Source organism: Castor canadensis, chromosome 7, assembly GCF_047511655.1.
Source record: "Castor canadensis chromosome 7, mCasCan1.hap1v2, whole genome shotgun sequence".
Lineage (NCBI taxonomy): Eukaryota > Metazoa > Chordata > Mammalia > Rodentia > Castoridae > Castor > Castor canadensis.
In genome coordinates, this window is record NC_133392.1 from 77090753 (window position 1) to 77115667 (window position 24915).

Sequence of the window (24915 nt, forward strand, 5' to 3'; positions counted from 1 at the left end):
ATTGTAAATGGTATTTTTAAATTTTAATTTAAAATTTAAATTTCATTTTTGACTTATAGCTATGCAAATGATTTTATATGTTGAATGTGTATCCTGTGACCCTCATGAACTCACTTATTAGTTCTAGGATATTAAAACATTTCTTGTAATTTTCTATATGGACATGTCACCTCAAAGAGAGACACTTTTATTTCTTCTTTTTCTAAGCAGTCTAGCTGTAATAACTGTTAGTATAAAACTTTATTAATGGACATTTAAGTTCTTAGTGGAATGTGTATGACAAGAAAGGTAGACATTTTTGTCTCTATGTAATTCTTATCAAATTTGTTTCCAAAGGCAGCACCTGTGTTTGCCCTTCTCCATGTGTTATAGGCTGTTTTGCTTCATGCAGCTCAAATTTGAGAGTTACCTTTTAAACGCTGCAGATGAAAAAAAACATTTTGACATGGGCGTGAGATTGCCATGTTATATCACTATGTAGTTACTGGATTAATTCTGAAGTTAAGCAGTACTTACTCCCTCCGTCTTTCATCTTTTAAAGATGTTGTATATCCAGGCCTTGCCAGGACCTTTCCTGTCCATGGATCCATCTTCGTTTGTGGATGTTTATGGCTATATTTCAACCCCTCGAGTTTGGAGACAGAAGTCATCATTGATCTGGCGTCTTGGCCCCGCGTATCTCTTTGATGAAGCCATATCAATGGATACTCTAGCAGTTATTATCAAACTGGGCCCAAGATACTGTGGTAACTTTCAGGCTGTGCACGCTCAAGGTAGGGAGTGTTTTGATTTATAATGTTTTGATATATAAAGTTCTTAAATGGACATTCAGTTATTTATAGCATATTTATAAAGAATGAACTCAGCACAGGTCAATCATTAGGGAAAACCTTTGTAATTGGATCATTATATATTTACAACCCAAAAGAAAATGTCGCAGAAAAGGAAATGACAATATCCTTTAAATTTCGACTCCAAAGCACCTAATGGAAGAGGGTGGGTAGGCAATACCATCAGCAAAGACAGAGAGAGGAGAATGAGATAAATAAGTCACATTCCTTTTAATGAAGAAGCTTTTTAACTAAAGTATACTGCTGTCTTCAATTATTAAACAGGCAGACAAAACATCCACATTTCCATTATTGATTGCTGGCTGTTCAAGCAGGGAGCATTGCTCTTTGAGCTCCATCAAGTCAAGGGGGTCGGTTCCCATCTGGGAGGAATGAGAAATGCATCTAGCACGAAGGCCTTGTGCACGGAGAAGGGCGACTGAGGGCTGTGGAGTGGTTCTGTCTCAAGCCCACATGTTGTTGAACTTCGGGTCCTGTGGCAGATGGTATTGCCCAGAGCGATGGGACTAGGCCAGGTCTGGAGTTGGAGTTTCACTGAGCGTATGTTCACATGGGGCTTCTCACAGCGCCCTGGCTCTTGTTGACTTGAGAACCAGCATGCGCGTTCCTAGTGGGAGGCCACACAGCCATGCAGCTCCTAAAAATCTTAGGCCTTTTGACCTAGCCTGTTTTGTTTTTGTATCACTTTGTGGATTGGTATTGGGGATCAAGGTTACAGATTTGATAGATGTTTTAAACTCTGTTTAAACATTTCACAAATGAACACCTTTATTTTATAGAAAAGTCAATTCTTGGGGGGAATTTCTCTAGTTTTTTTGTTTTTTCTATGTCTAAGAGAATAGGTAAAGGGCAAAATATGACATATGAACATACAACATGAAAAAACACCCCATGTAAAAACATACAGAAAACCTCTCAATGATTACCTTGCTGTGTAGCAGTAGGTATTTAATTATTTGAGGATGGATTTCCTTTTCTGTAAAGGAGACAAGCACTGATATAAGATCTGTTGCTATAGGGGAGGACCAAGACAGCGAAGCCACGCCCCTCATTGCAGAGGAAAGGGTTTCCTTTGGTCTTCATGTGTCCAGCTCCTCCCTCACAAGTGTTGCAAACATCAGAAATGACTACAATGAGGTAGACAGCCGCCTGATCGCCAAAGAGGTACACCTTCTACCTTCACCTGCTGTTCCCTATAGATTGCACAATTAAAGCTGGTTCACTTACACTTAAGTCACAACCTGGGAGGGGAGCAGGACAGGTGAGCCCAAATGTTACCTTCAGTACCCAACCTTGGTTTAAGTATTATCTACTAATCACTGCTTGTGGAGGCCTTGGGGTGCCTGTCCTTAGGGAGCTCATGAACAATGCCCCTGTTTAGGAGGTACTGGGGTTTGAACTTAGGACTTCACACTTGCTAGGTAGGTGCTCTGCTGCTCGAGACACACCTTCAGCCTGCAACATACCTTCTTTTCCAGGAGTTTCATAGTACTAATTGTTATCACTTTCTCTAGATGAATATTTCATCCCGTGACAATGCCATGCCTGTGTTCTTGCTGAGAAATTGTGCTGGGCACCTCTCAGGATCTCTTCGGACTCTTGGAGCTGTTGCTGTGGGCCAGTTAGGTGGGTCAGGCAGTGAACCTTGCTCTTTCGAAAGCAGGGCTTGTGCATGCTAGAATTTGGAGGGCAGGCAGAATAGAGTGGCTAGGGAGCCAGGCTGGGGATTGGTAATAAGCCTAGCTGGAGAGTGGCTGCTCAGAGAACACAGAGGTCAATTCACCTTGCTATGTCTAATAATTGTAGTGAACTCAGTGACTAACCAGACTGACACCTATGCACATCTGGAACCTATTTAGGAAGCATGGTGGGCCCTGTGAGCGGAGGCAATGGTTGTGGTTGTTTCAATGCAAACAATAGGCAGTGACTACCAGTCACAGTGTGATGGAGTAAGAGCACGGTGGAAATCTGGCACAAGGGTCCAGCCCAGCATGATCCAGAGGGTAGGGAAGAGCCAGAGGTTCTCAGAGCAACCAGAAAATTGAGGTACAAAGGGCATCTGGCTTATCTAGCACTCTGGATTCTAGACAGAGGGGGCCAGACTGAGAGCCTATGGACTCTTTTGGCCTTTTGATGACACCGAAAGACACTCATGCAGGATCTTTCAGCTGCTTAAGAGTTTCAGAGCTCCTACCTCTTCTCCTTGTCTGTCCCAGGGCACAGGCCCTTCTAGCATGAGTTAACAGAGGCAAGGACAACTCCCTCACCCCTATATGCTGCTGAGGGACATTACACAGCTGGGACACACTGATGCAATGCCCCCCTTGTTCTGCACAGGAGTGAGAGTATTTCACTCCAGCCCTGCTGCTAGCAGTCTGGACTTTATTGGTGGACCTGCCATCCTCCTGGGCCTCATCTCCTTAGCAACGGATGACAACACCATGTACGCTGCTGTGAAAGTACTGCACTCTGTCCTGACCAGCAATGCCATGTGTGACCGCCTGATGCAGCACATCAGTGGGTACAAGGTAATCCTGTGCTCCTGGCTGAGCCTGGGTTTCCCCAAAAACTGTTATCCTCAAAGCATCAAGGGTGACCTTCACTTGCCTCAGTGACATTTCCTCCAGGTGACTTCTGGAAAAGAACAGCACGAACCCCCAGAGTCCAGCATTGGCTCAGCAGTGAAGGGCCCAGTGATAGCCAGCTCTGTTTGAGCCAGGGATGTCCTGTTGCGTGTGGCTGCTGGCATTTTCCTCGATGATTCTAAAATCATTCATGGGCTCTTCATTTTGCCTCTTGCACAGTGGCTGAGAGCTCAGGCTTCAGAGCCTTCATCTAACTTGTTACTTAACCTTGGTAGAGTTATTTGCTCCCTCTCTCTTGGTTTTCCTGACTAAGATCTGGACTGTTGTACCTCTTGTATCATCAGGCTGCAGGGAGGATTACATGATTTCATGTAACTGAAGGGCTCAAAATTTTGCCTGACCTAACTTTTACTTTAATTTTACTTTAATTTATAGTCCCTTTGTGCATCCATTCTCTCATGTGTGAAAACAGGAGTGTCAGGACCTGTGTGCACAGCTGTGATGGTCACATGCAGAATGCTTAAAAGGATGCCTGAATAGAAAAACTGCTGCCTTTCTGTGTACTGTGATCGTTACTGCGATTTGCAATTAATATGGTCAAATGAGACACGGACACTGCCCTCGAGAAACTTCCTGCTTCCTGGGAGGCGACCACAAGGGGAGCCATAGGAGCAGGACTGGGAGCACACAGACAGCAGAGTTTTTTCAAGCAATTTGAATCTTACTTAAGTCTTGGTGGGGAGGAAGAAATGGTCAGATTACAGATAAGATCAAAACAGAGTGAGAAGATATTATGTATCTGCTGATCACGAGGAAGGCTTCCCAAGAGCATATTGAAAGAGGACAGGTATGTCTGGGAGGACAGGGCCAGAGTGGACTGTGTCAGAATAAGGAGGAACTGAGTTGTGCATGAGACGAGCTGAGAATCCAGGTGAACTGGATGAGGACACGGATGTCAGTGGACGGCTGGGCAGCCTAAGTTCTGTGTGGCCGAGGCCAACAGGAACGTGAGGTTTGATGTAGCTTCATCATCTCTGAGATGGCTTGGGCTACACATGCCTTGCTGAGTTCCCAGTGCCTTCACCCTGGAATGGATGCTGGTGACTTGCTGGCTTTCTGGGACAACAAATGACAGCCTGAAGCAAAGCTAGGTGGGCTCACATGCAAATTCCTGTGACACTGTGACATGCATGTGAAAGACCCAGTAATGGAATCTCAGGAAAAGCACCATGAGGCAAAGGAGGAGGCCAGCAGAGAGGCATTTGGGAAACACCAGGGGAGCGATTTAAGAGGAAGGAGGGGGTCTCAATGTGAGATCAGGTCACAAGAACACGGGAAGGTGGGCACTGGCAGGGAGGTAGGCACAGAAGGCGGTGAGGGTTTTTCTTCTGCGACTGTGGGGATGAAGGATGGTAGCTCCAGAGAGCAGGAGTTTGCAATGTGGACTCACCCCGGTGCTGCAGGAATGAGTGGCTGCAGGAGAGAGTGCCAGTGAGGCTCATACTAGGACACAACTTTTTGTTCCACCTTTCCAGATAATGGCGTTTCTCCTGAGGAAGAAGACCTCTCTCCTAAACCATCGCATCTTCCAGCTCATCCTCTCCATTGCTGGCACTGCGGAGCTGGGCTTTAGGCCATCTGCTGTCACCAACATGGGTGTCTTCCAGCATATTCTCTGCAATTTTGAGGTAAATCAGAGACTGGTTCTTAGGCCTTTAGGAATGTGTGTGTGCATGTGTGTGTTGTGTATGTGTGATGGTAAAATATAAGAAAGCCCAGTGGGTCAACTTCCTCCACAGTCATGGTGGCAGTAAGAAGGGAAATCACAAAAGCTTTGGAGCTCTGAAGCCTAAGTTTATAGTTAAACCCTGCTACCTCTGGGCTGTGTAGTCTTGGACGTGTTCCTTGACCTCTCTGAACCATTCTTCTTATGTGTGAAATGGAGACCACCATCTCTTCCTCACAGTCTGTCATGATGGTTAAACTAGGTGGTATCTAGGAAAGATTTTAAAACTGTAAAGTTCCATGTATGTATGAGGGTTTCAAAAATTACCCCAATTCCCTGGGAGCAGAGACACGAGGATCACAGTTCAAGGCTATCCAGGGCAAAAGTTAGTGAGATTCTCTCAAAAACAACTATAATCTCAGTTATTTAGGAGGCAGAAGTAGAATTGCAGTCTGAGGTCAACCTAGGCAAAAGTGTGAGACTCTATCTAAAAAATAATCTAAAAGCAAAATGGCTAGGGGCATGGCTCAAGTGGTGGAGCGCCTGCCTAAAAAGTGAAGTCCCAAGTTCAAATCCCAGTACTGCAAAAGAACCTTAATTCCTTGGGATGGTGCTTTGCTGTTTTCCAATGATCCATTAAAAGAATGACTTGAAAAGTCCTGATGGGGGTACCTGAGGATGGGCAAGGAGCATCACACAAAGCTTCCTTAGGTGGATCAACCCACTCAGGAAGCAAAATCATTTACTGAGTACCCACTGGGCAGGTGCAGGGCCTCTGGAGAATAGGAGTGAGGACAGAGTCGGTGCACCTGTAGAGATCAGAGGCTCTGGGGCTGGGGCTGGTGGAATCCATCAGTCAGAGCACACGCTGTTTGCAAACGCATGGGCAGGAGAGCAGCTGAGGCGGGGTTGAGAGCAAGCACCTTGGTGGGCACTGTGGGTGTGTGTCAGGGCAGGTGGGGAGGAGGCCAGACAGGGAGGGAACAAGAGGGTTGAAAGGTGCTCAGTGGCAGGGTATCAGCTTATTCTGAGCATGCTGAGAGCCATTGGAGGGTCTTAAAAGGTCTTTCTTTGTTGAGCTCCAATAAATGCTTGCTGTAGAATATTATTAAATTACAGAAAGTGAGGGGAGTCCTCCTGTTTCCAAGGCCTCATCAGCTGCTGGTGGCCCTGGCTCCCTTCTCTGTGTCTTTTCCACGAAGTTTCTGTATGTATAGCCATAGTCATGATCACACTGTAGATATTTTTTTTTCTGCCTTTTCTCACCCAGCAAGCTCATTTAGGAATTTTCATTACAAATACATACACGTTATTTTGAGGTCAGAGTAGTATTCTGTCATGCAGAGAGTTACTGGCTTCTCCAGTATTCCTCTGTTGTCAAATCCTTAGATCATTCCTGACTGTTGTTATTATAATGCTATTTACAGACAGAGCTCTTGTGTCTACATCCCCCCACTATTTTTAAAAACAGTTTCCTTAGAATCAATTATCAAAGTTGAATGTTGAGGAGATTGGTCAATCAAAAAAGACAGAAAGCACAAATAAATGACATTAGGAAGCAAAAGGGTTGAATACTGCAGAGGACTGAGCAGTCGCTACAGTAACAAGAAGACAAGGTCAATAACTTTATGCCATAAGTTAGAAAGCTTAGCTCATTTGAACAGTCTCATGGAAAGCTTAAGTTTCCAAACTTACTCAAAGAGAAATAGAAAACTCCAATAAAAAAAAACCCATCAAGTAAGTAGAAGCACTGGCTTAAAGTAAGTACAAACAGACCAAATCCATAAGGAAACTCCAGGCCCAGGGGCTGGTAGGGAAATTCTACCAGTCAGGAAATAAACCATCCCAGATTTATGAACCTGCCCTGTAAACAGGAGAGGGACACACTCCCAGGTCATTCGTGAGCTAATCTTAATACCAGAACCCAAAACAGACAGTACAGGAAATGAGAAAGTGCAGGCTAATCTTAATCATAAATATAGCTATAAAAATCCTCAATATGGTATTAGAAAATAAAGGTGAAGGAGTCAGGACTTCAGGTGTTGTGTTTAATATTGGGGAGACTTAAGTCTGATTGTAGACTGATGGTGAAGAGGCAGCATAAATGGAGCAGTCAGAACACTACTGGGAGAAAAAACTGTTAGTAGAACAGGCCATTAAAGGAGAGGGAGACAAGGCAGTGGTCACAGAAGGTATGAGATCCATGATGGCCGTTGTGTAGCAAGGAGGAACAAAAAATTAAGAAGCAGGGTGAAAGGTGCTTCCTCACAGGAAATTGTGAGGTAGGGAGGGAGCCCAAGCATTCGAGTCTTAGGCTTCTGGTTTTTTGAAGAAGTGACAGGCCAACTCATTTCTGAGAGTGAGGTGGTCTCAGGTGTGGGGGAGAGCAATGTCTGACCCATTATCCATTGAAAGAACTCTAACCCAGACATCTTGAGGTAGTCCTTAGGACAGTGTTATATGACACAGGACAGCAACCAAAAGACTCAATTATCCATGTTTCCCAAAATTCAGGTATTTAGTATGGTGTAAAGTAATTTTTAGAAAAGCTAGGCAACCTTGGACATGTTGTGGTAAGTTATTATTGCTCCATTGTGCTGGAAAGTAAGTGTGAAGTCTGGAAATTTCTACAGGAAGGGTGGAGGGAGTCAGCCTTGTTGGACTGGTAGGCTTATGTCTTACCGTTTCTGCTCCTCACCTCACAGCACTGAGCCTGCATGTTGTTTGAGTAACCGATTTCATGAATTAATACTACCAAGTGTGCAGGGCTCTTGGAGTTTTAGAGATGGGTGTGTTGCCTACCCCTCGTCCCCACAGGGGCCACATCTGCCCACACAAGCTGTCACAAAAGACAACTGGCCTACCTCTACGGCTGATCTTGGGCAGTGGCTGGAAATCTGTCAGCCTGTTTCTGGCTTCAGAACAATGCACTTATTTTACATTGCTTTCCTTTGTTTCCATTGTTTTACAAAAATATAGCCACTATGTGGCATATGGTCTGCTAGGCTCTGGCGTGAAGAGGAACAGTCCTGCAGTCACAGGCCTCCCTATGAGCTGTGTCCACTGACACACTTTTGCTTTTCTCTTCTGTAAGAGAATGGAGCCACGGACATCTGCCTTGTTCCGAGGGAGGTTGATTCTTGACCCTGTGGGCCATTGTCTGCCCACAGAGTCTTTGGAGACTGGCTTTGAAACAAGTCTCTGCTGAGCAGAAGCCACTGGTGACTCAGGCTCTCTGATCCTCACTCCCCTCTACTAAATGAAGCTGCACTGCCTTCCTTATTTGCAGTTTCACTTTAGGCAGTTTTAGTTGTCCATCATCAACTGGGGTCCAAAAATGGAAAATTCCAGAAATAAGCAATGTTTAAGTTTTAAATAACTTGTTATAGTATATTGTTATAGTTATTCTATTGTATTATTAGTTGTTGTTATTATTATTATTAAGCTCCTTTTGTGCCTACAGGAAAGCCTGCCTTACTCACAGATTTGTTACACATGGTTTTGACCAAGCCCAGTCAAAATAAAACAAAGTTCTTGCATGTGCCTTACGCAGCTTAGTTGGTCCGGAGAGGCTCTGTGGGTCCTGCATTGTTATCAGTTGTGTTTACACTCCGCATCCTCAGCATTTGTGGCTTTTCCTCAGTGGCTGTGTCCTTGGAACCTACGCCCACTGACACCAAGGAATGCTGCAATAGAAACTAAATCTTATGATAGGTATATTGCCTACAGATCTGTACTACTGATGCTTTCAGACATTATGGAATTCCTTGAAGTGTGTCTCCCTATGGGCAAAAGGCAGTTACAGTAATGGTGTTTTAGGATTTTCATGGCACCTCCTGCCTGAGCAGGGCTATCGTGTAAGTGCAAGCTCTTTGTGCGCTGAGTTCCTCTGAACTACCTTGTGTCTGAACCTGCCATATTCTAGGCCTTAGGAATTGTCGGTGTTTTGAGATGAAAAATAGCAGAGCACTGTAAAGGGAGTAGAAATGGAACATGAAAACCAGCCATCAGTACTGCACAGAGGGATGGTTCCTGCTGTGTTTTGCTTGCTATGAAGACAGCAATAAATGTCGCCCTAGAAAGCTCAATGCATTTTACATCTGTGTGTCACTCACAGTTCTGTGCAGAAGTTGGGCTGCAAATTTAAAGAAGAGAGAACTAAAGACAGTGTCACATACATACTTTGGGTGCAGAGTATTCACATAGCAAAAAATTTGGCTTCTAATACCATTCCTGCACTTGCTAGTGGTGATTGGAACCTATCACTCAACTGGTGTGTCTCGGCCTCTATGTTCTCATCTGTAAAGTGGGAACTCCATCATTTGCCTTGAAAATCCAGTGTAAATGACATACATCTGGCGTATGGTATAGGCTGTGGGCCCTGTACAGTCATAGATGGTGTCCTGGGTTAGAATCTAGACCCAGGGTGAAGCAACAGACAGTGGCAGAGATGAGGAGATGACCGCCCCCCTCCCCCAGGGAGGTGCCCATTATCTGCTAGCGGGTAATCCTGTTGCAGTTTGTGTCAGCACCCTATGCTAGTAGACAACATGTTCAGCACCCTACATTGCCTCCTGCAAACCCTACACCACACACGCTTTAGTTTCAGGGTGCGTCTCTTCTGTCTTCCAGCTCTGGATGAACACTGCAGATAACCTGGAGCTTGCACTCTTTTCCCATCTTGTGGAAATCCTTCAGTCACCAAGGTAGGTGGGGTTTTGACAGCCCAGGGTTAGAACTCATGTCTTCATGTAAAGAAATAGGCCAAGAGGGCAAGAGAGCCAACGGCTTAGCAACCATGGCCTCCTCCCTGCTCCCAGAACACTGTGTCCCAAGGTGGGAGCACATTCCTCCCAGTGGACATGTGGGATAGATCTCTCTCCTCAGATCTCTCTCCTCTTGGGTCTCAGGAAGGTAGGTGGGTGCTGGGAACTTAGAAGCCTGTGTAGGCCAGGGACTAGCACTGACTTGGGGCTCAGCAAGGACATACTGCTGCACCCTCCTTGGCCCAGTCTTCCTCTAACTAGCTTCTCCAAGTGACTTTTGGAATCAGAGGTATTTTGGTTGCAAGTGGGGGAAATGCAACCTAAACTAGCTTTAGGAAGGAGAGAAGGAAGAAGGGAGAAGGGAGGCAGGAAGGAAAAGGGGGCAGGAAAGCAATTAAAGATGGGCTTCCACCAGTGAAAGGGACAGATCTGCACTGAGGCAGGGTGGGGCCCACGTGACTTTTTCTGAGCTCTGGTCCTACTCTGCCTTGCTTCCTTTTGTGCTGCTTCACCTCAGCAGCCTTCTGTGGCAGTCGGGTGGTTGCTGGGCAGCTCCTCGGAGCACATCCGCAGCTCAGCACATGCAACAAAAGCAGACTTTTTCCTTTATTCCATAATTATAGAATAGCATTGAGTCTCCCCGAGCTAAAGTGTGTCCCATGGCCAGTACAGGTGCAAGGCTTTGTATCTAGGAGATGGAAGGAGTTAGTGAGAGGTCTTTCCAAGGCAAACCAGGGACTGTGAGGGGAGAAAAGGAGGCAGCAAAGCCATGAACCATCCTCCTCATAGTCAGGTATGAATGTATTTGTAAACATCTTTTCATTCAGGTTCTTACTATTGAGTAGCTGTTATAAACCACTACATTTCACACCCCGTTCTTAGTCCTGCAAATTCAGAGGAGAATAAGACACACTCCTGTGCCGATTGGGCAGAAGTAGGAAAGAAGGGCAGAAGTAGCCTGAGTTTGTGCGTGGAGGGACACACGGCTTCCCTGCTGTGCAGACTGCACTGTGCCTGCCTTGTTTGTGTGTCAGGCCATGGAGCTTGGCAGAATTTAATGTGCTAATAATGTCAACACAAGGAGCAGTCCCCCCAACTCTGTCCTCCTCCACCCACCCCCACCCACCATTTTCCACTTTCTGTACCTGTACCTGTTGTTTTCTAAGAAACAGACATTACCCCGGGGGCTGTTTTCTTGGGGGGTGGGTAGAATTTACTGGAAATTGAATTTGTGTGATTATCCTAAGGAGGTGGATATTTGAGTTCTGTCTCTCTGCCCTCTGATTCTCAGTGGCATGTTTATCCATTTTGTGGTCTGGGGTGGGCAGGAAGATCGTGCACCCAGACAGGCCCACAAAGTGGTACGCTCCTGTTTGTTGGGAAGTGCAGCTCACTCACACGTCTGTCTGCTGTCTTTGTTCTGCATTTTCTGGGGCCAGCATTAGTTTTCCCTGGGCTCGGAATTTAAGTCAATAACTGGGGTTTGTCTTTGAAGGCGGTTTCCGGGGAGGTGGAAGGGATGGGAAGCGTATGCCCCAGTGACTCTGGCACTTGGCAGACATATTCAATGTATGTCTGACGACACCTTGACAAGTTGCCATGAGAGTGTTGGAGTCAGAGGGCCATAGAACAAGCCTAGCTTGGAAAGCCTTTTTAGTAGAAACACAGCAAATTTGGTTCATTCCAGTAAAAGCTTTTACTGTCTCTCTCCTGGACTCACCAGGGAAGGACCCAGGAATGCTGAAGTAGGTCACCAGGCACAGCTTATACCCAAGCTTGTCTTCCTCTTCAATGAGCCGAGTCTTGCCCCCTCCAAGGTCCCCACCATCATTGCCATCCTGGGCTGTCAGCTGAGGGGCCATTTCAACATCCAGGACTTGCTCAGGTACCTTGCCAATTCCCACGGGGAGGACAGAGCCCCACTACTATTTCAGAAGAGATAATAGGCCCAGTTCTCTCTGACCATTTTCAAGCAAACATAAGTTGGAAACTTCTAGAGGTCTCTTCAGGGCTGAAAGTTGGGAGAAGAGTGAGTTTGCTTAATTCAGAATGGGAGAGCCTTATTTTCCCATCAGAGCTTTGGTCTACAGCATCCTGGTGCTCAAACACTCCTAATGTGCCTGGGAACTCAAGAGTGTCCATGAGCCCAGCGATGATTAGTGGCTCCTCCTGCAGGCTTCCCACGGGACGGTCCTAGCTTGTACCAGATTTTAGAAGTCTCTGGAAATATTGTGTTCATCACAGAATAACCAGATTTCCTTCAAATCCTCACTGGAAGTCCCACTCGGGTGGATCGTATAGAAACACTAGTACTTACCCAGCAGACATAGTGGAGCCCACCAAGTGTGTCTTTCTCTCCCTGTTGCATGCAGAGTTGGGCTGTTTGTCGTGTACACCCTCAAGCCTGCATCGGTGAGTGAGAGGCATATCTGCGTGGATGGAGCTGGAGACCCCCCTGTGCCTGGTGAGAGGACCTTTCCCAGATGTCAGTCTGAAAGTGACAGGACAACCCTCAGTCGTACCTCTTAAGCACACTTTTGGGGGCCATTTGCAGAGGGAGGGGCTGTGGGAAGGGAATGGGAATGTGCCCATGGCTGAGCAGTGGTGGCCAAGCAGTGACACAAATCATATGTTACTGCTTTAAAACCTGGAATGGCTTCCACATCCTCCAGGATAGGTGGCTCCCTGCACATGGGATCCTGTGCACTTTGACCCCTGGTTGAACTCCATCACCCTCCAATACCCCCTCCAATACCTGATAAGCCCCAATTCCAGCACTCTGAAGCACTTTAGGTCCCAATGTGTGAGGTGTGGCCTCTGCCCATGCTTGGGACATGCCGTCCTCTCCAGCAATGCCACCCTTGCCCACCCCCAGCCCCTAGCTCCTCTACCAAACTGGCCATTTCCACCAAGCCCTGCTTCTGAAGACCTGTGGGCTTCTTATAATGTACATAATTGAGATTTCTTTCTTTGGGTCACTCTAGCCCTGTTCCAGATCGTTTCTCCCACTGCTCGGGTGACTGGCACACAGGGGATAATCTCAGCTCCTTTGTCTGGCCTTTCACATCTGCACTGTCCAAGATGGGAGCCTCTAGCCACATGTGACATTTAAATTTGAATATGAATTAATTAAAATTATATGAACTTTAAAATTCAATTTCTCACACTAGCCACATTCCATGTGAGGCTAGGGGCCACTGTATTGGACAGGGATGATCTGAAACAGTCTCATCATTTGAAATGATTCTCTGAGACAGCATTACTCAGCTTAGATAAATTACGTTATTTCTTATCCTTAGATCAGGCCTCAAAAGTAGGAATTGCCATTCCCATTCTACAGATGAAACAACTGAGGATCAATGAGATTAGGATCTTAAGCAGAGACAGAGCCAAAATCCAAATAGAGGGAAATCTGACTGTGCTTCTTTTAGCTGTCTCAAAAGTCCTTTTCTGTGGTGTGGTCTGTGCACCTGAGTTGGCTACAAAGGATGGCAATGAATGAATGAATGGGTAATGAGTAGGAGTGAGCTTAGTTGGTCAGCCTTTCTTCTCTGGACTTCATTCTGAAACTTGGCTCTAAACAAGCATTAAAACATTGCTACCATGTCTTCTAGGCTTTTCTGGGGGGTAGGGCTCACAGGGGTTCAAACACTTGCACTCAACCGCTTGAGCCTCACCCCAGCCCTTTTTGCTGTGGTTAGTTTGAGATAGGGTTTTGCCTTTTGCCCAGTCATCCTGGACCTGTCCTCCTATTTTAAGCTCCCCACCATTGCTGGGATGACATGCACCACCATACCCAGCTTTTTCCCACTAAGGTTGAGTCTCACAGACTTTTTTGTGATCCTCCTCATCTCAATCTTCCAAGTTGCTAGGATTACAAGCTTGCGCCACCAGTGCCCAGCTGTCTTTTGGGCTTTAATGATACTTGAGGAGTCAGGTTTCTACTCCCACTAGGTCTGTGTGTCTCCCATGTTGCGTGTGTTCTATTTTCAGTGTGACACGGGCACGCAGGGGCCTCACCTGGAAGTGAAATGAATGAAAATCAGAAAAAAGAGAACAAAGACCATTGACTTCACCACTCCCAACAACTCCCATTATACGAGCACATAGTCAGTCCGTGCTCAAGAAATACTGCAATTTTAATAATCTAAAAAAATTCTATGGAAATATATATTTGACCTCATTTTTTAGGATTATTTTTGAGGATAAGCAGCATTGAAAAGGTTCTAAAGAGAACTTTAGATACATTTTCAGAAATTCTTGTTAAGTATCACATCGAAGTGTAGATTGAATGCCAAAATTTGAGTCCCATCCATGCCCCAATTCCTGAGTAAACTAAGCAATTGATGACTATGATTGCTCACTGCAGCAAATATTATGTCTCTTTACATCCGTTTTCTCTCAAATCTGAATTTTCATATTTGTAGCTGGAAGCCAAACATCTGGAAAGACAATCTGGCTCAGAAACCAGTTGCTGGAGATGCTGCTCAGTGTAATATCTTCCCCCCAACTTCATCTGTCCTCTGAGTAAGTAGCTCCAGGAAGAGTGATTTGGCAGGAGGTTGCCTCACACAGGGTACGGTATTAAACCCTTTTCTTAATGAAAAGTTTAGCATCTCCTATTCTGTTTGCTGCAATGTGTTTCCTGCACCAGTCAAAAAGAAAATTATATTCTCTCCACCCAATAAACCAGACCTTGCCCTAAGATATCCTGATGCAAATGTTCAGTGGGCATGGGTAACTAGAAACGGATTTGGTATAATTTCAATAAACTCCTTTTGTCATCATTGCTATCGTGTCATTGTTATTGTTTTGGCAGTTGTGACAATTGCTGACTTTGATGTCCTATGCTTGGCAGACAGTAGAGTGGAGAAATGGTTAGCCTAAATAATAGCTATCAAGGAGGAGGCTTGCCAGATCCTTCTGCTACTTACTGTTAGTGCCTTAGTTATTTTTCTGACATGGAAAAAAGGAGTATCTCCCTTCAATTAACTTCTGGAAAATGTGTAATCACAAAGTGGATTGCATTTACTATCCCCCCACACCAGCCTGCAACCTGGAGTCATTCATTCAGCACCTATTTGTTAGACACCTACTTTATGCCAGACACGGTTCCTGTCCTAGGTTGCGGTGCTGAGCAGGCCAGCCCTGTTCCTTGCTCTCTTTGAGTTTACAGATTAGTGTGTGTGTGCAGTTTTGTGGGAGCAGTTGGAGAGGTACTCCTCTGTAAAGCAACGCTGCAAGTAGTGGTTAAAGATTCACCAGCCTAGAGCTCCTTATCTTCCTAGCATCAAAATGTGACAAGACTGGAAGATACCTTGGAGGTGAATGAGTTCGGCTCTTTCCTTTTCCATCTGTTTGGAAGAGAATGTAGTGCAGTGCTTAAGCTCCTGGACTCTGGAACCTGGACCTTCTGGGTTGGAGTCCCAGCTCTGTCCCCAGGTTATATAAGCACTGTATACCTTTCACAGATGGCTATGGTGAGAATAAATGAATGAATATGCTGATAGCCTTGAGAATGCTGCCTGGGATACTATGAAAACTATAACTAACTCCTTACATCACCATCATCATAATTCCTGACACCACCCTCACCATGCTATCACCACCGTCATCACCATTCTCACCATTCTTACTGCCATAATCACACCATCACCATCACCCCCATTGTCATGGAGTAAAATGATCAGAGCACATCAAGAGCTCTGCCAAAGCCATCCAGTTAGTAAACATCAGAGGCAGAACTAGAAAACAGGACAATTTCTTCACTCTTAGTCCAGTGCTCATTTCAGTGACACCAGTCACCTTATCACCATGCCTGGTGTGGCAGCTGATGCTGAGAACACTGCCCAGTACAAATGGATCCCTCCCTGACTCCTGGTTCATTGTCCTTGCTGAGTTGTCCATTCACCTTCCTACCATTCAGTTCCCTCCAACAGGTCTGTATTCTCCACACTCATATTTTAAAATTAATTTTTCAAAGTGACAGCTCATCATGTTTTTTTTTAACCTAAACTGATAAAGACGCATAAATTGGGCAATTTCAATTAGATTAGTTTGACCAGTGTCTTTCAAACAGAGGTAAATAAACATTATATGTTTGTTTATGACTTTATAGATAGTAACTACATTAGATGGGTGCCCATCTTACACTGGGCGAGTGTGAACAGTAGTGAAGCAGGGCTTGTGACAGGGCATCACATTTTCATGACTATTGATGCACAGTTCCCAACTGTTCTCAAATGCTTTGCCAACTTGCACTGCAGCCGTTAATAGACAAATCCATCCGTTACGCAGCAATCTGGCCAGCATTTTATTTTACATTCTTTCAAAATATAGTATGTACCTCACTGGGTGATAGCCAAATGCTACCTTGAACTTGCTGTTTCTAGGTTATTCTTGAAGCTGGACATTAATCCTCTTTTGAGAGATGGTAATTATTGTATTTTTTAATCCCTTCAGGGCAAAGGAAGAGGTGTTCCTGAATCTGGGGCCTGACTGGTTCCTGCTGCTCTTGCAGGGCCACCTGCATCCCAGCACCACTGTGCTGGCCCTGAAGCTGCTGCTGCACTTTTTGTCAGACCCCTCCCTTCGTGGGAGATTTAAAGATGGCCTGTCTGCTGGATCCTGGGTGGAGTGCAGCAGAGAGGGCACGGACATTGTGATGGGTGAGCATGTAGTTCAGGAAGCATGACTCCGTTCACCCCTCCCCACAGGAACCTGTGGAGCCTGTGCAGCAGGGTCACCTTGACATCTGTCTTTAAAGTCTGCCCCCGGATCAGTCCCATCCCCTTGAACTTCACAACCTCATGACTCTTCAGCCCCTGGAGGCTGCTTTCCACCTCTCAAAGGCTCCTTATTCATCATGCACTGGCCCGGCACACACTGCTTCCTCTTCCTAACGTGCCTCTTCTGGCAGTCATGGATTCATTTTTCAGATCTCAGTTCAAATGCCACTTCCCCCAGGTCCAGAGAGGACTTGCCTGAATTAGGGCACTGTGTTAATTCTCTTTGCTCCTATTATTTTTTTATAGTGCTTATCATAATTCATAAGCATATATTATTTAGGTACTTAATTGCTTAATGTCTTTTCTTCCCACTGCTCTGTAAGTTTCATGAGGGCCTGGAATCTTGTCTGACGTTTTGAAGCAGGACATCTCTGTTGCCTAATGCAAAGTTGCCTAGTTGCTTCCTACACCGTTAGCTTTCAGTATGTGCTTTTGATGGATGAATGAATAAATGAATGAAGGAGCATGTCAGGGGCAGGAAGGGAATTATTGTCGAGCAGGTTTTTACTTTCTTGTTCTCTCCTCTGTGTAACATCTGGTTCTACCCAGTGTTTCTATCCTATGGGTGGGTGGCAGGGGATTTGCTCATGTGTCCACTACCAACTCGATCAGATGTGTTCATTCTCACCTCAATTTTGTGCCTTTTCCTCCTGATCAATAGACAACCTGAAGAGCCACCCTACTGTGCCTGACCAGAGCCCCTGCCTGCTTCCTGGGTTCCGTGTCTTGAATGACTTTCTGGCCCACCATGTTCACATTCCAGAAGTCTACCTCATCGTGTCTGCCTTCTTCCTACAGATGCCACTTACAGAACTGAAGCACGGACCCAAAGTAGGTTCTTGGAGCACCCCTAGGATTGAGAATACACTTGGTTTTCTGATTCCAAAAGATTCGGCAGTTCCCTAAGACTTGCTGCTTGCCTCCCTCCACTTCTTCCATCTGGGACTGTCTGACTTCCTTCCTTCCTTCCTGGTCCTGCACCCCTTGGCTAACTTTCACATTTCCTCCTCTCAGCATCATGACTTCCTTGCCTCAGCTGTCTGCCATACATCCCAGCCAGTCTGATTTAGATCAGTCTCATTTTAAAATTACAGGATAATGGAGTGACCTTGCTTCAGCACACCACCTACTCAGGCTATGATTCTCCTTGTCACCTTGGAAAGGTGACTTACCTGTATGCATCCTTTCTTTTGTCTTTTCACTTTCTCCTTTTCTACTAACGCTTTACTTTTGGACCATAAGTATGTTGAATTATGTCCCAGTTAAAACCAGGGGATGCCCCTTGACAACTGCTGCCCCATTTTGCCTTGTCCAAAATTCTGCAAAGATGAGACCATGCTCACTGTATGTGCCACCTACCATCCACAATCTCTCACTTACACCAAGTCATTGGTTTTTATTCCTTCAAGACAAGGTTCAGAGCCATAGCCACCATCGAGATTCCTCATGTTTAGGTACCTGACTTGTCTTTCCAACTTGGCTCCAGTCATCTGCCCCTCATGCTGTCACCCCAAAGATTCACCTCCCTGAGAAGACCAGATGCTTTGTGCTCTATGCCCTGACAGATTCCTTTCCCTGCTGACACCTGCCTCGTGGCAGTACTCAGCCTTAGTGCTGCTTCTTGTGTAGAATTCTAGACACGTCCTCCTTGGTGTACCTTTATCCTGTGACACCGGTACTTGTACCTATGCGCCTGGGGAACCTGACAAATAACAGACTTGGAATTCATTTCTTGGTCTCCATTGAGTTAGGTTACACTAAGCTGAATTGAAATGGAGAAAGGATGTGGTTTTGTAGAGAAAGCAAAGACATTCACCTCTCTTGCATATCCTTATATTTCACAGATCTGAATCTTACTATATACCAATAGCATTGTAGATCATCCCTCAAAATAATGTTCTGAATATACTATGCTAAGTTCATTGGGACCTGAATTTTTTATTTCTCTCTGTCTTGCAGGGAGCAAACATCTGCTAAATATCAAGACCTGTAGTAGATGCTTTCCTATTTTGTTTTGCTTGAGACTTAAATAATCCCGTGGGGTAGATAATGTGATTTTTTTCATTTCATAGAGAAGGAACTGAACTGCCAAAGGCTGAATAGCTTGCTTGAGTTATTAAAAGGGCAAAGTCAGGCCTCCTGATTCCATACTCAGTGCTCTTTCCTCTAGCCTGCACTTCCCCTCAAGCTTGGAATTCTTCCTATGTCTTAACTAATCTCACTTATCAACTTCATTAAACTTGATTAAGACATTGAGTACCTGTGAGGTCAGATCAAAAGAAGTAAATTTTTACCAAAATTATATTCATTTAACATTTTTTTTTTGGGTGCTGAGGCTGGAACCCAGGGCCCCATACCCAGCTCAGACTTGCTGTAAGTTGCTAGGGTTCTCCAGCATGCTCTCAGAGGTGTGTTTCCCTTATACACCACTGGTGGACTGGAGTTTTCCACGTAGGCTGCAACTGTGCTGCTTTGCTTTTCTCACTGGGGTCTTCTGGGAAACACAGTACACTTTTGGCAAAGCAGGTACCTTTAGTGGGCAGCCTCAGGTCTCCTGACAACCTCTGCCTCCTCCTTCAGGATAGTCTGGATGCCATGCTTCAGTGGCTCCTGCAGATGCACCACCAGCAAGAAGTCCTCCGGGCTGGGTTGTGCACAGAAGGTGTCCTGCTGCTCCTCGAAATGTTGAAGTCCACCATGAGCCAGGTGAGACTCGTTCTCTATGTGTCCCATCAGAAGGTTCTGATGGGAAGGAGAGTTTAGAAGGTCACCTTGACTTTTCCCAGCAGCAGCTCAGTATTAGCCCATTTTCCATTGCTATAATAAAGTGCCTAAATCATGCAATTTATGAAGAATAGAGGTTTATTTAGCTCACATTTGTAGAGGCTGGAAAGTTTGAGAGCATGGCTCCTACACTCTGTACGTGGTGAGGCCTTTGTGCTCCATCGTAGCATGGAGAAGGCCTCACATGATGAGACAAAGCAAGTGTGCCAACATAGGTCTCTTTTCCTTTTCTTATAAAGATCCTAATGAGTTGAAACTGTTGTAGGAATGGGGGAAAGGGAGATAAAGGAGAACGATGGAGGGAGTGAATTCAACTATGATATATTGGAAGAATTCTAGTAAATGTCACAATGTACCCCCAGTACAACAATAATGTTTTTTATAAAAAAGTCACTAGTGACATCATGGGGACCCCACCTTCATGACCCTAACCTAACCCTAACTACCTGCCAAAGGCCCTACCTTCAAATATCATTAATGCATGAATTTGGGGATTAAGCTTCCAGCACATGAACTTTTAGGCGTCACGTTCAAACCCTAGCAGATCCAAAAGAAGCAGGTGAAGTAGGTCCTAGGGGTGACCTAGGTTTTCAATGAAAATGCATCCTAAAGTTTCCCCAGGACCTTTATGCATTCTCACCAGGAGATCCTTATTTTTGTTTTTATTCACTGGGTGATTTACTGCCTTTAGTAAAGGGGACATTTCTGAGGATGAAGAGAGGCATTTCCTTCCAGGGATCTTACTTCATCCAGGACAGGTGACCTTGCCTAAGAGTTGCCTGTGAGGGAGAGACCTGTTTTAGAGAAGCTGTGTGGCCACCAGCTATGGACATGACACAGAAAGACTTCTGGAGTGGGAAATCTTTGGTTTTGACCTTCAGGGTCCACTAGAGGTGGGTGACAGGTTTATTTTAGACATGAAAGCAAGTGTGGGTGAAGGCCGTGTGGCCTGTGGACAGGAGTAACTAATGCTGAGTAAGGTCAAGGTGAACTTGCTCGAGAGGCTGGAAAATTAAACTATTCTGTAGAAACCAAGGGCAATTGGAGGACTGATTGTCACTTCTGTAGAATAATGCATGATTATCTTCTTTAGCATTTAAATAAAAAATAAGGTAAAATCACCTGGCATACACCCACCAGGTATGACCCATGGGACTTGAGTGGCATCTCCTCCAGATGCCTCTTGACAATCACACCATTCACTTATAGATGATGAGACCAAAAAACTCCCTTTGATTTCTCTTCTTCAGCATTTTGTGGACATATTTCCATGTTAATAAAGTGGAAAAACATAAGAACCATTTACATTTGTAGTAGAAATTTATATTGTTTTTCAAGGTGTTCATAATTATAAAAAAATCTGAGTTTTCTTGAACAAATATCTCTGCTTTTTTAGTTTGATGACTTCCTTAGTGTAAATTCTGCGGTGTGGGATAGTGTGTCAAAGACCATTTCATGTATTTTCTTTTGGATGTACTTCTCAGAAAGATTGCAGGTGACATCACCTAATACCCATCCCACCATCTAATATACACCCCAATATCTTATACAGAAGTTCTCAGCCCTGTTCTCACAGCCTCAGCAACATGGGCTGGGTTTCATAGTTGAGTTCTTTTGCATTTACTATTACTGAGGTTGAAATCATTTTTATATGTTTAGTAACACTATTTTCCTGTATATTTAGTGTTTTTTATATCTGTTACCAATTTCTTCCCCTCACACACACACACTATGTGTGTATTGTGGTTATGTTGAAAGTGTTTGGGTCATACTTTTTGTCTTTTTTGAAATCAGGAATTTTTTTCATTTGTATTAAGTAGATTTATAGCATGCAATTAGCTGATAATATGCTTTTTCTTTTGATCAGTTACCTAGGATGAAGCTTATCAATAGATTTCTTTGCATTCCTGTGAAGATCCCATTCAGTCACTCTGTCCTTGTTTTTTGGTGTTTCCTTTTTCTGCTTGTAAATATTTATTTGTGATTTTGGGTGCATGTTTATAAATGATATTAAGCTTCAAATTTCTTTTTCTTGTATTCTCCTGAGGTTTAATATTGGTATTATGCTAATTTTATATAAAAGACTGGTCTCTTTATATTCAAGTAGATGTTAAATCCGTAATTCTTGTATTATTTAAACGGTTTCTGTGAAACTCCCTGGGCTCAAGTTTATTCCATGAGTTTTGACTTGTTTTTTGGGTCTCCTCTTGACCCAGTTTAGTTAATTGATATTTAAAAATAATTTCCCATTTATTCAATTTGCACAAATAATATTGTGCTAGTCAGCTATCCGTTACCTGAGATAATCAACCTGTAAAGACTGAAAGTTGATGCTGGCTCTCAGTTTTAGGGATTCCAGTCTGTGATTGGTTAGCTGGTTGCTTTGGGCCTGTGCTAGCAGATCATGGAAGCACAGCAGAGAGCAAAAGTCCCGGCTTCACAGCCGGGATGCAGAAGCGAGGAAGAGGCAGAAGTCCTATTGTTCCCTTCAGGGGCAGGCCCTCATGATCTGAGACCTCGCACTAGGCCACACCTCTTAAAATTTCTATCACTTTCCAATAGCATCACAGTGACACCAAGTCTTTGACACATGGGCCCTTGGTGGGAACACTCCAGAACCAAACTCTAGTAGGTCTCCTCTAATTCAATTTTCTGTGAGATTATTTCCCCCTTAATTTGGGGGGGGGGGGTTCATGCTCTCTCTTTACCTCTCCTATTATTTAGGAGCTGAAGGCTGTGGATTGATTTAAGGAACCAGATTGTGAGTATATTAATCAGTATCCTGATCATGTTTGTCAGTTTCTAAAATTTTTATATTTGCCCTCTTCCCTTGTAACGGGTGAGGGTTGTCAGGCGATTTTTTTCACTTTCTACTTTTCTCTTTAAAGAAGATAATCATGCATCATTTTATAAGAAATCTTCACTTTTTGTTGTTTTCTAGAACTTCCGTGATTGCAGTTTTAAAGATCTCTTTGATTCTTATTTTACACACACACACACACACACACAACAAAGCCAGTCAGTGATAGATTTAGTACAATGAAGATACCTATTGTGAAAGCATTGTTTCCAAATAAAAGTAGGCAAATACCTAACTATAAAAGGCAAACACTAGAAGGATAAGAGAAATAGGCCAGAAATTGAATTGTAGGAATAACTCCATTTTTCTCAAAGAGGTTTATTTTTATGATTGTTTTTGTTGGAAAAGCTTTGTTTGATATTGCACTCTTACCCAGTGGTAACCATTGATTAGGCTTTTTGTTCTTGAACTTAATACGAATGGAATCACACAGTATGTATATTTTTGTGTCTGGCTTTTTTCACTCATTTGTGATCTGAGATTTACTCATGTAGTTGTGTTTATCAGTCGTTCATCTTTTCTCTGTTGAGTAGTACTTTCTTGTGATTAATTAATCACAGTGTGTTTATGCAATCTGTGTCATTTCAATTTGGAAACACCAGGAGTAAAGTTGTTATGGATCTACTTTTTGGCAGGCATATGTACTTCTTTCTACCTAGGAGTGAAATTACGGCTCAGAAGCTCTCATGTGACTTACTTTAGTGGATAATGGTTCTCCACAGTGAAGAACCAGTTTTCCCTTTCACTAGCTGTTATTCTAGGAGGGCTCTGCATGCGTCACATTCTTGCTATGTTCTGCATTGTCAGGTTTTCTTTTTTTTTATCTTAGCTATTCTGCTGCATGTGACCATCCTTCAGAAGAGACAATATTGTCTCTACCTTGGAGAGGTGGACACGGAAGCTGTGAAGGTTAATTCAAAGAGCCTCCAGGCACAATGGAGGCACAAGTGCCAGTGCTCCTGTCACATTCTAGGTCATGGCCATGCCTTGACCTTCACGGATCTTTGTTGATTGGCAGATCAAATCCAATTCCTCTTCCAAAAGTCCGAGCCATCTCTACGTGGCCTCATCTTCTAGCTGCTTCTGCATTTACCCCGTGCTTGTCACTAAAAGAAAGCCACTTCACTAAAATGTCTCATTTAATCCTTACAGCAACCTTCTAAAATAGGTCAAGCATGATCCTTGTTGGATAATCCAAGGTATAGGGGGATTAAGGAGCTGGTCCAAAGCCATTCTGTTAGTAAGCAGTACAGGCGGGATTCCATGCAGGAGGACTAATGTCAGAGAAACTCTTTTTTTTTTTTTTCATTTTTCTTTTATTATTCATATGTGCATACAAGGATTGGTTCATTTCTCCCCACTGCCCCCACCCCCTCCCTTACCACCCACTCCGCCCCCTCCCTCTCCCCCCCCTCAATACCCAGCAGAAACTATTTTGCCTTTATTTCTAATTTTGTTGTAGAGAGAGTATAAGCAATAATAGGAAGGAACAAGGGTTTTTGCTGGTTGAGATAAGGATAGCTATACAGGGCATTGACTCACATTGATTTCCTGTGTGTGGGTGTTACCTTCTAGGTTAATTCTTTTTGATCTAACCTTTTCCAGAGAAACTCTTGAGTTCTCTCTCATACTCACCTGCAAATCTAATGTTGGACCAGAAGAGCCTGGAGGAAGACCCAGGTGCAGGTGTCTCTAGCACCAGTTTCTCTTAGCCTGCCTACTCCAGCTCATCCCAAACCCTCACTGAATCCTGGTGATGTGATTCCTGTTCCCCATGTGTCCTATCTTGCTCTCTACAATTACATTCGAGTTCCCAGTGTGAGGCACAGGGCAGGCCCTCAGGAGCTACTTGGCAAACAATACATTCTAACAGGAGCACACCAGGCCAGGACTGAGGGGCAGGCCGGTGGGGAAACTGTGCATGGGAGTCCCAGGGCTGAGCAATCAGCCTCTCAAAGGAAGGGACTGATGTCCACCTATGTGTCTGTAGGAGTGGACTGTGTGTCACTTTGCATGTTGGTGTGGCTATGTGGGGAATGACCCTGAGGTTAAGGCTTGTTAGTTTCAAGTTCCAGGTGTCCATTCAGGATAACAGGACCTCAGACAGCAGCTGGGTGCCCTGGTTCAGGTTTGAAGTTGGTCTCTGGACAGAGTGGTTGCTTAAAGGAGCTGGGCTCCAGAAGGACAGTATGGTGAAGTTGGGATGTTGGGTGGAGGCTCAGCTATGTGGTCTAGACCAGGGGGAAAGAGGTAACAGTGCAGGATAAACCAATGCCCAGACAGGGTACTGGGGACCAGCTTAGTATGCCATGATTCATTCTAGACCCCTGGCTGGCAGGGAAGGGGTTCATTGAACCCCACCAACCTCAGACAAGATGTGCCCAAGTATGGGCCAGGGTGGAGTCTATAGCTGGAAACATCTACTCTGCAATGGGAGGGCTATATTTATTTACCTCTGATGACAGGACTGTGTAGGGGAGACAGTAGACTTTAAAGTCAGATCTCTGAGGCTCCATTCTGGCTCTCACCCTTACCCACTAAGTGGCCTTTGGCAA

At 44.6% G+C, this 24915-nt stretch overlaps 1 protein-coding gene across 9 annotated transcripts in view; it reads left to right on the top strand.

The window, feature by feature from the left end:
- Wdfy4 (WDFY family member 4) overlaps positions 1-24915 on the top strand; it is a 293488-nt gene that overhangs the window by 105387 nt on the left and 163186 nt on the right. For all 9 annotated transcript variants that reach the window (XM_074079382.1, XM_074079385.1, XM_074079383.1 and 6 more), the window contains 12 exons: positions 542-773; positions 1870-2015; positions 2366-2477; positions 3189-3379; positions 4972-5124; positions 9795-9868; positions 11652-11813; positions 12301-12392; positions 14356-14455; positions 16391-16596; positions 17378-17547; positions 19297-19422. In XM_074079382.1, coding sequence (XP_073935483.1) covers positions 542-773; positions 1870-2015; positions 2366-2477; positions 3189-3379; positions 4972-5124; positions 9795-9868; positions 11652-11813; positions 12301-12392; positions 14356-14455; positions 16391-16596; positions 17378-17547; positions 19297-19422 — 1764 coding nt within the window. The remainder of the gene's footprint in view (positions 1-541; positions 774-1869; positions 2016-2365; positions 2478-3188; positions 3380-4971; positions 5125-9794; positions 9869-11651; positions 11814-12300; positions 12393-14355; positions 14456-16390; positions 16597-17377; positions 17548-19296; positions 19423-24915) is intronic.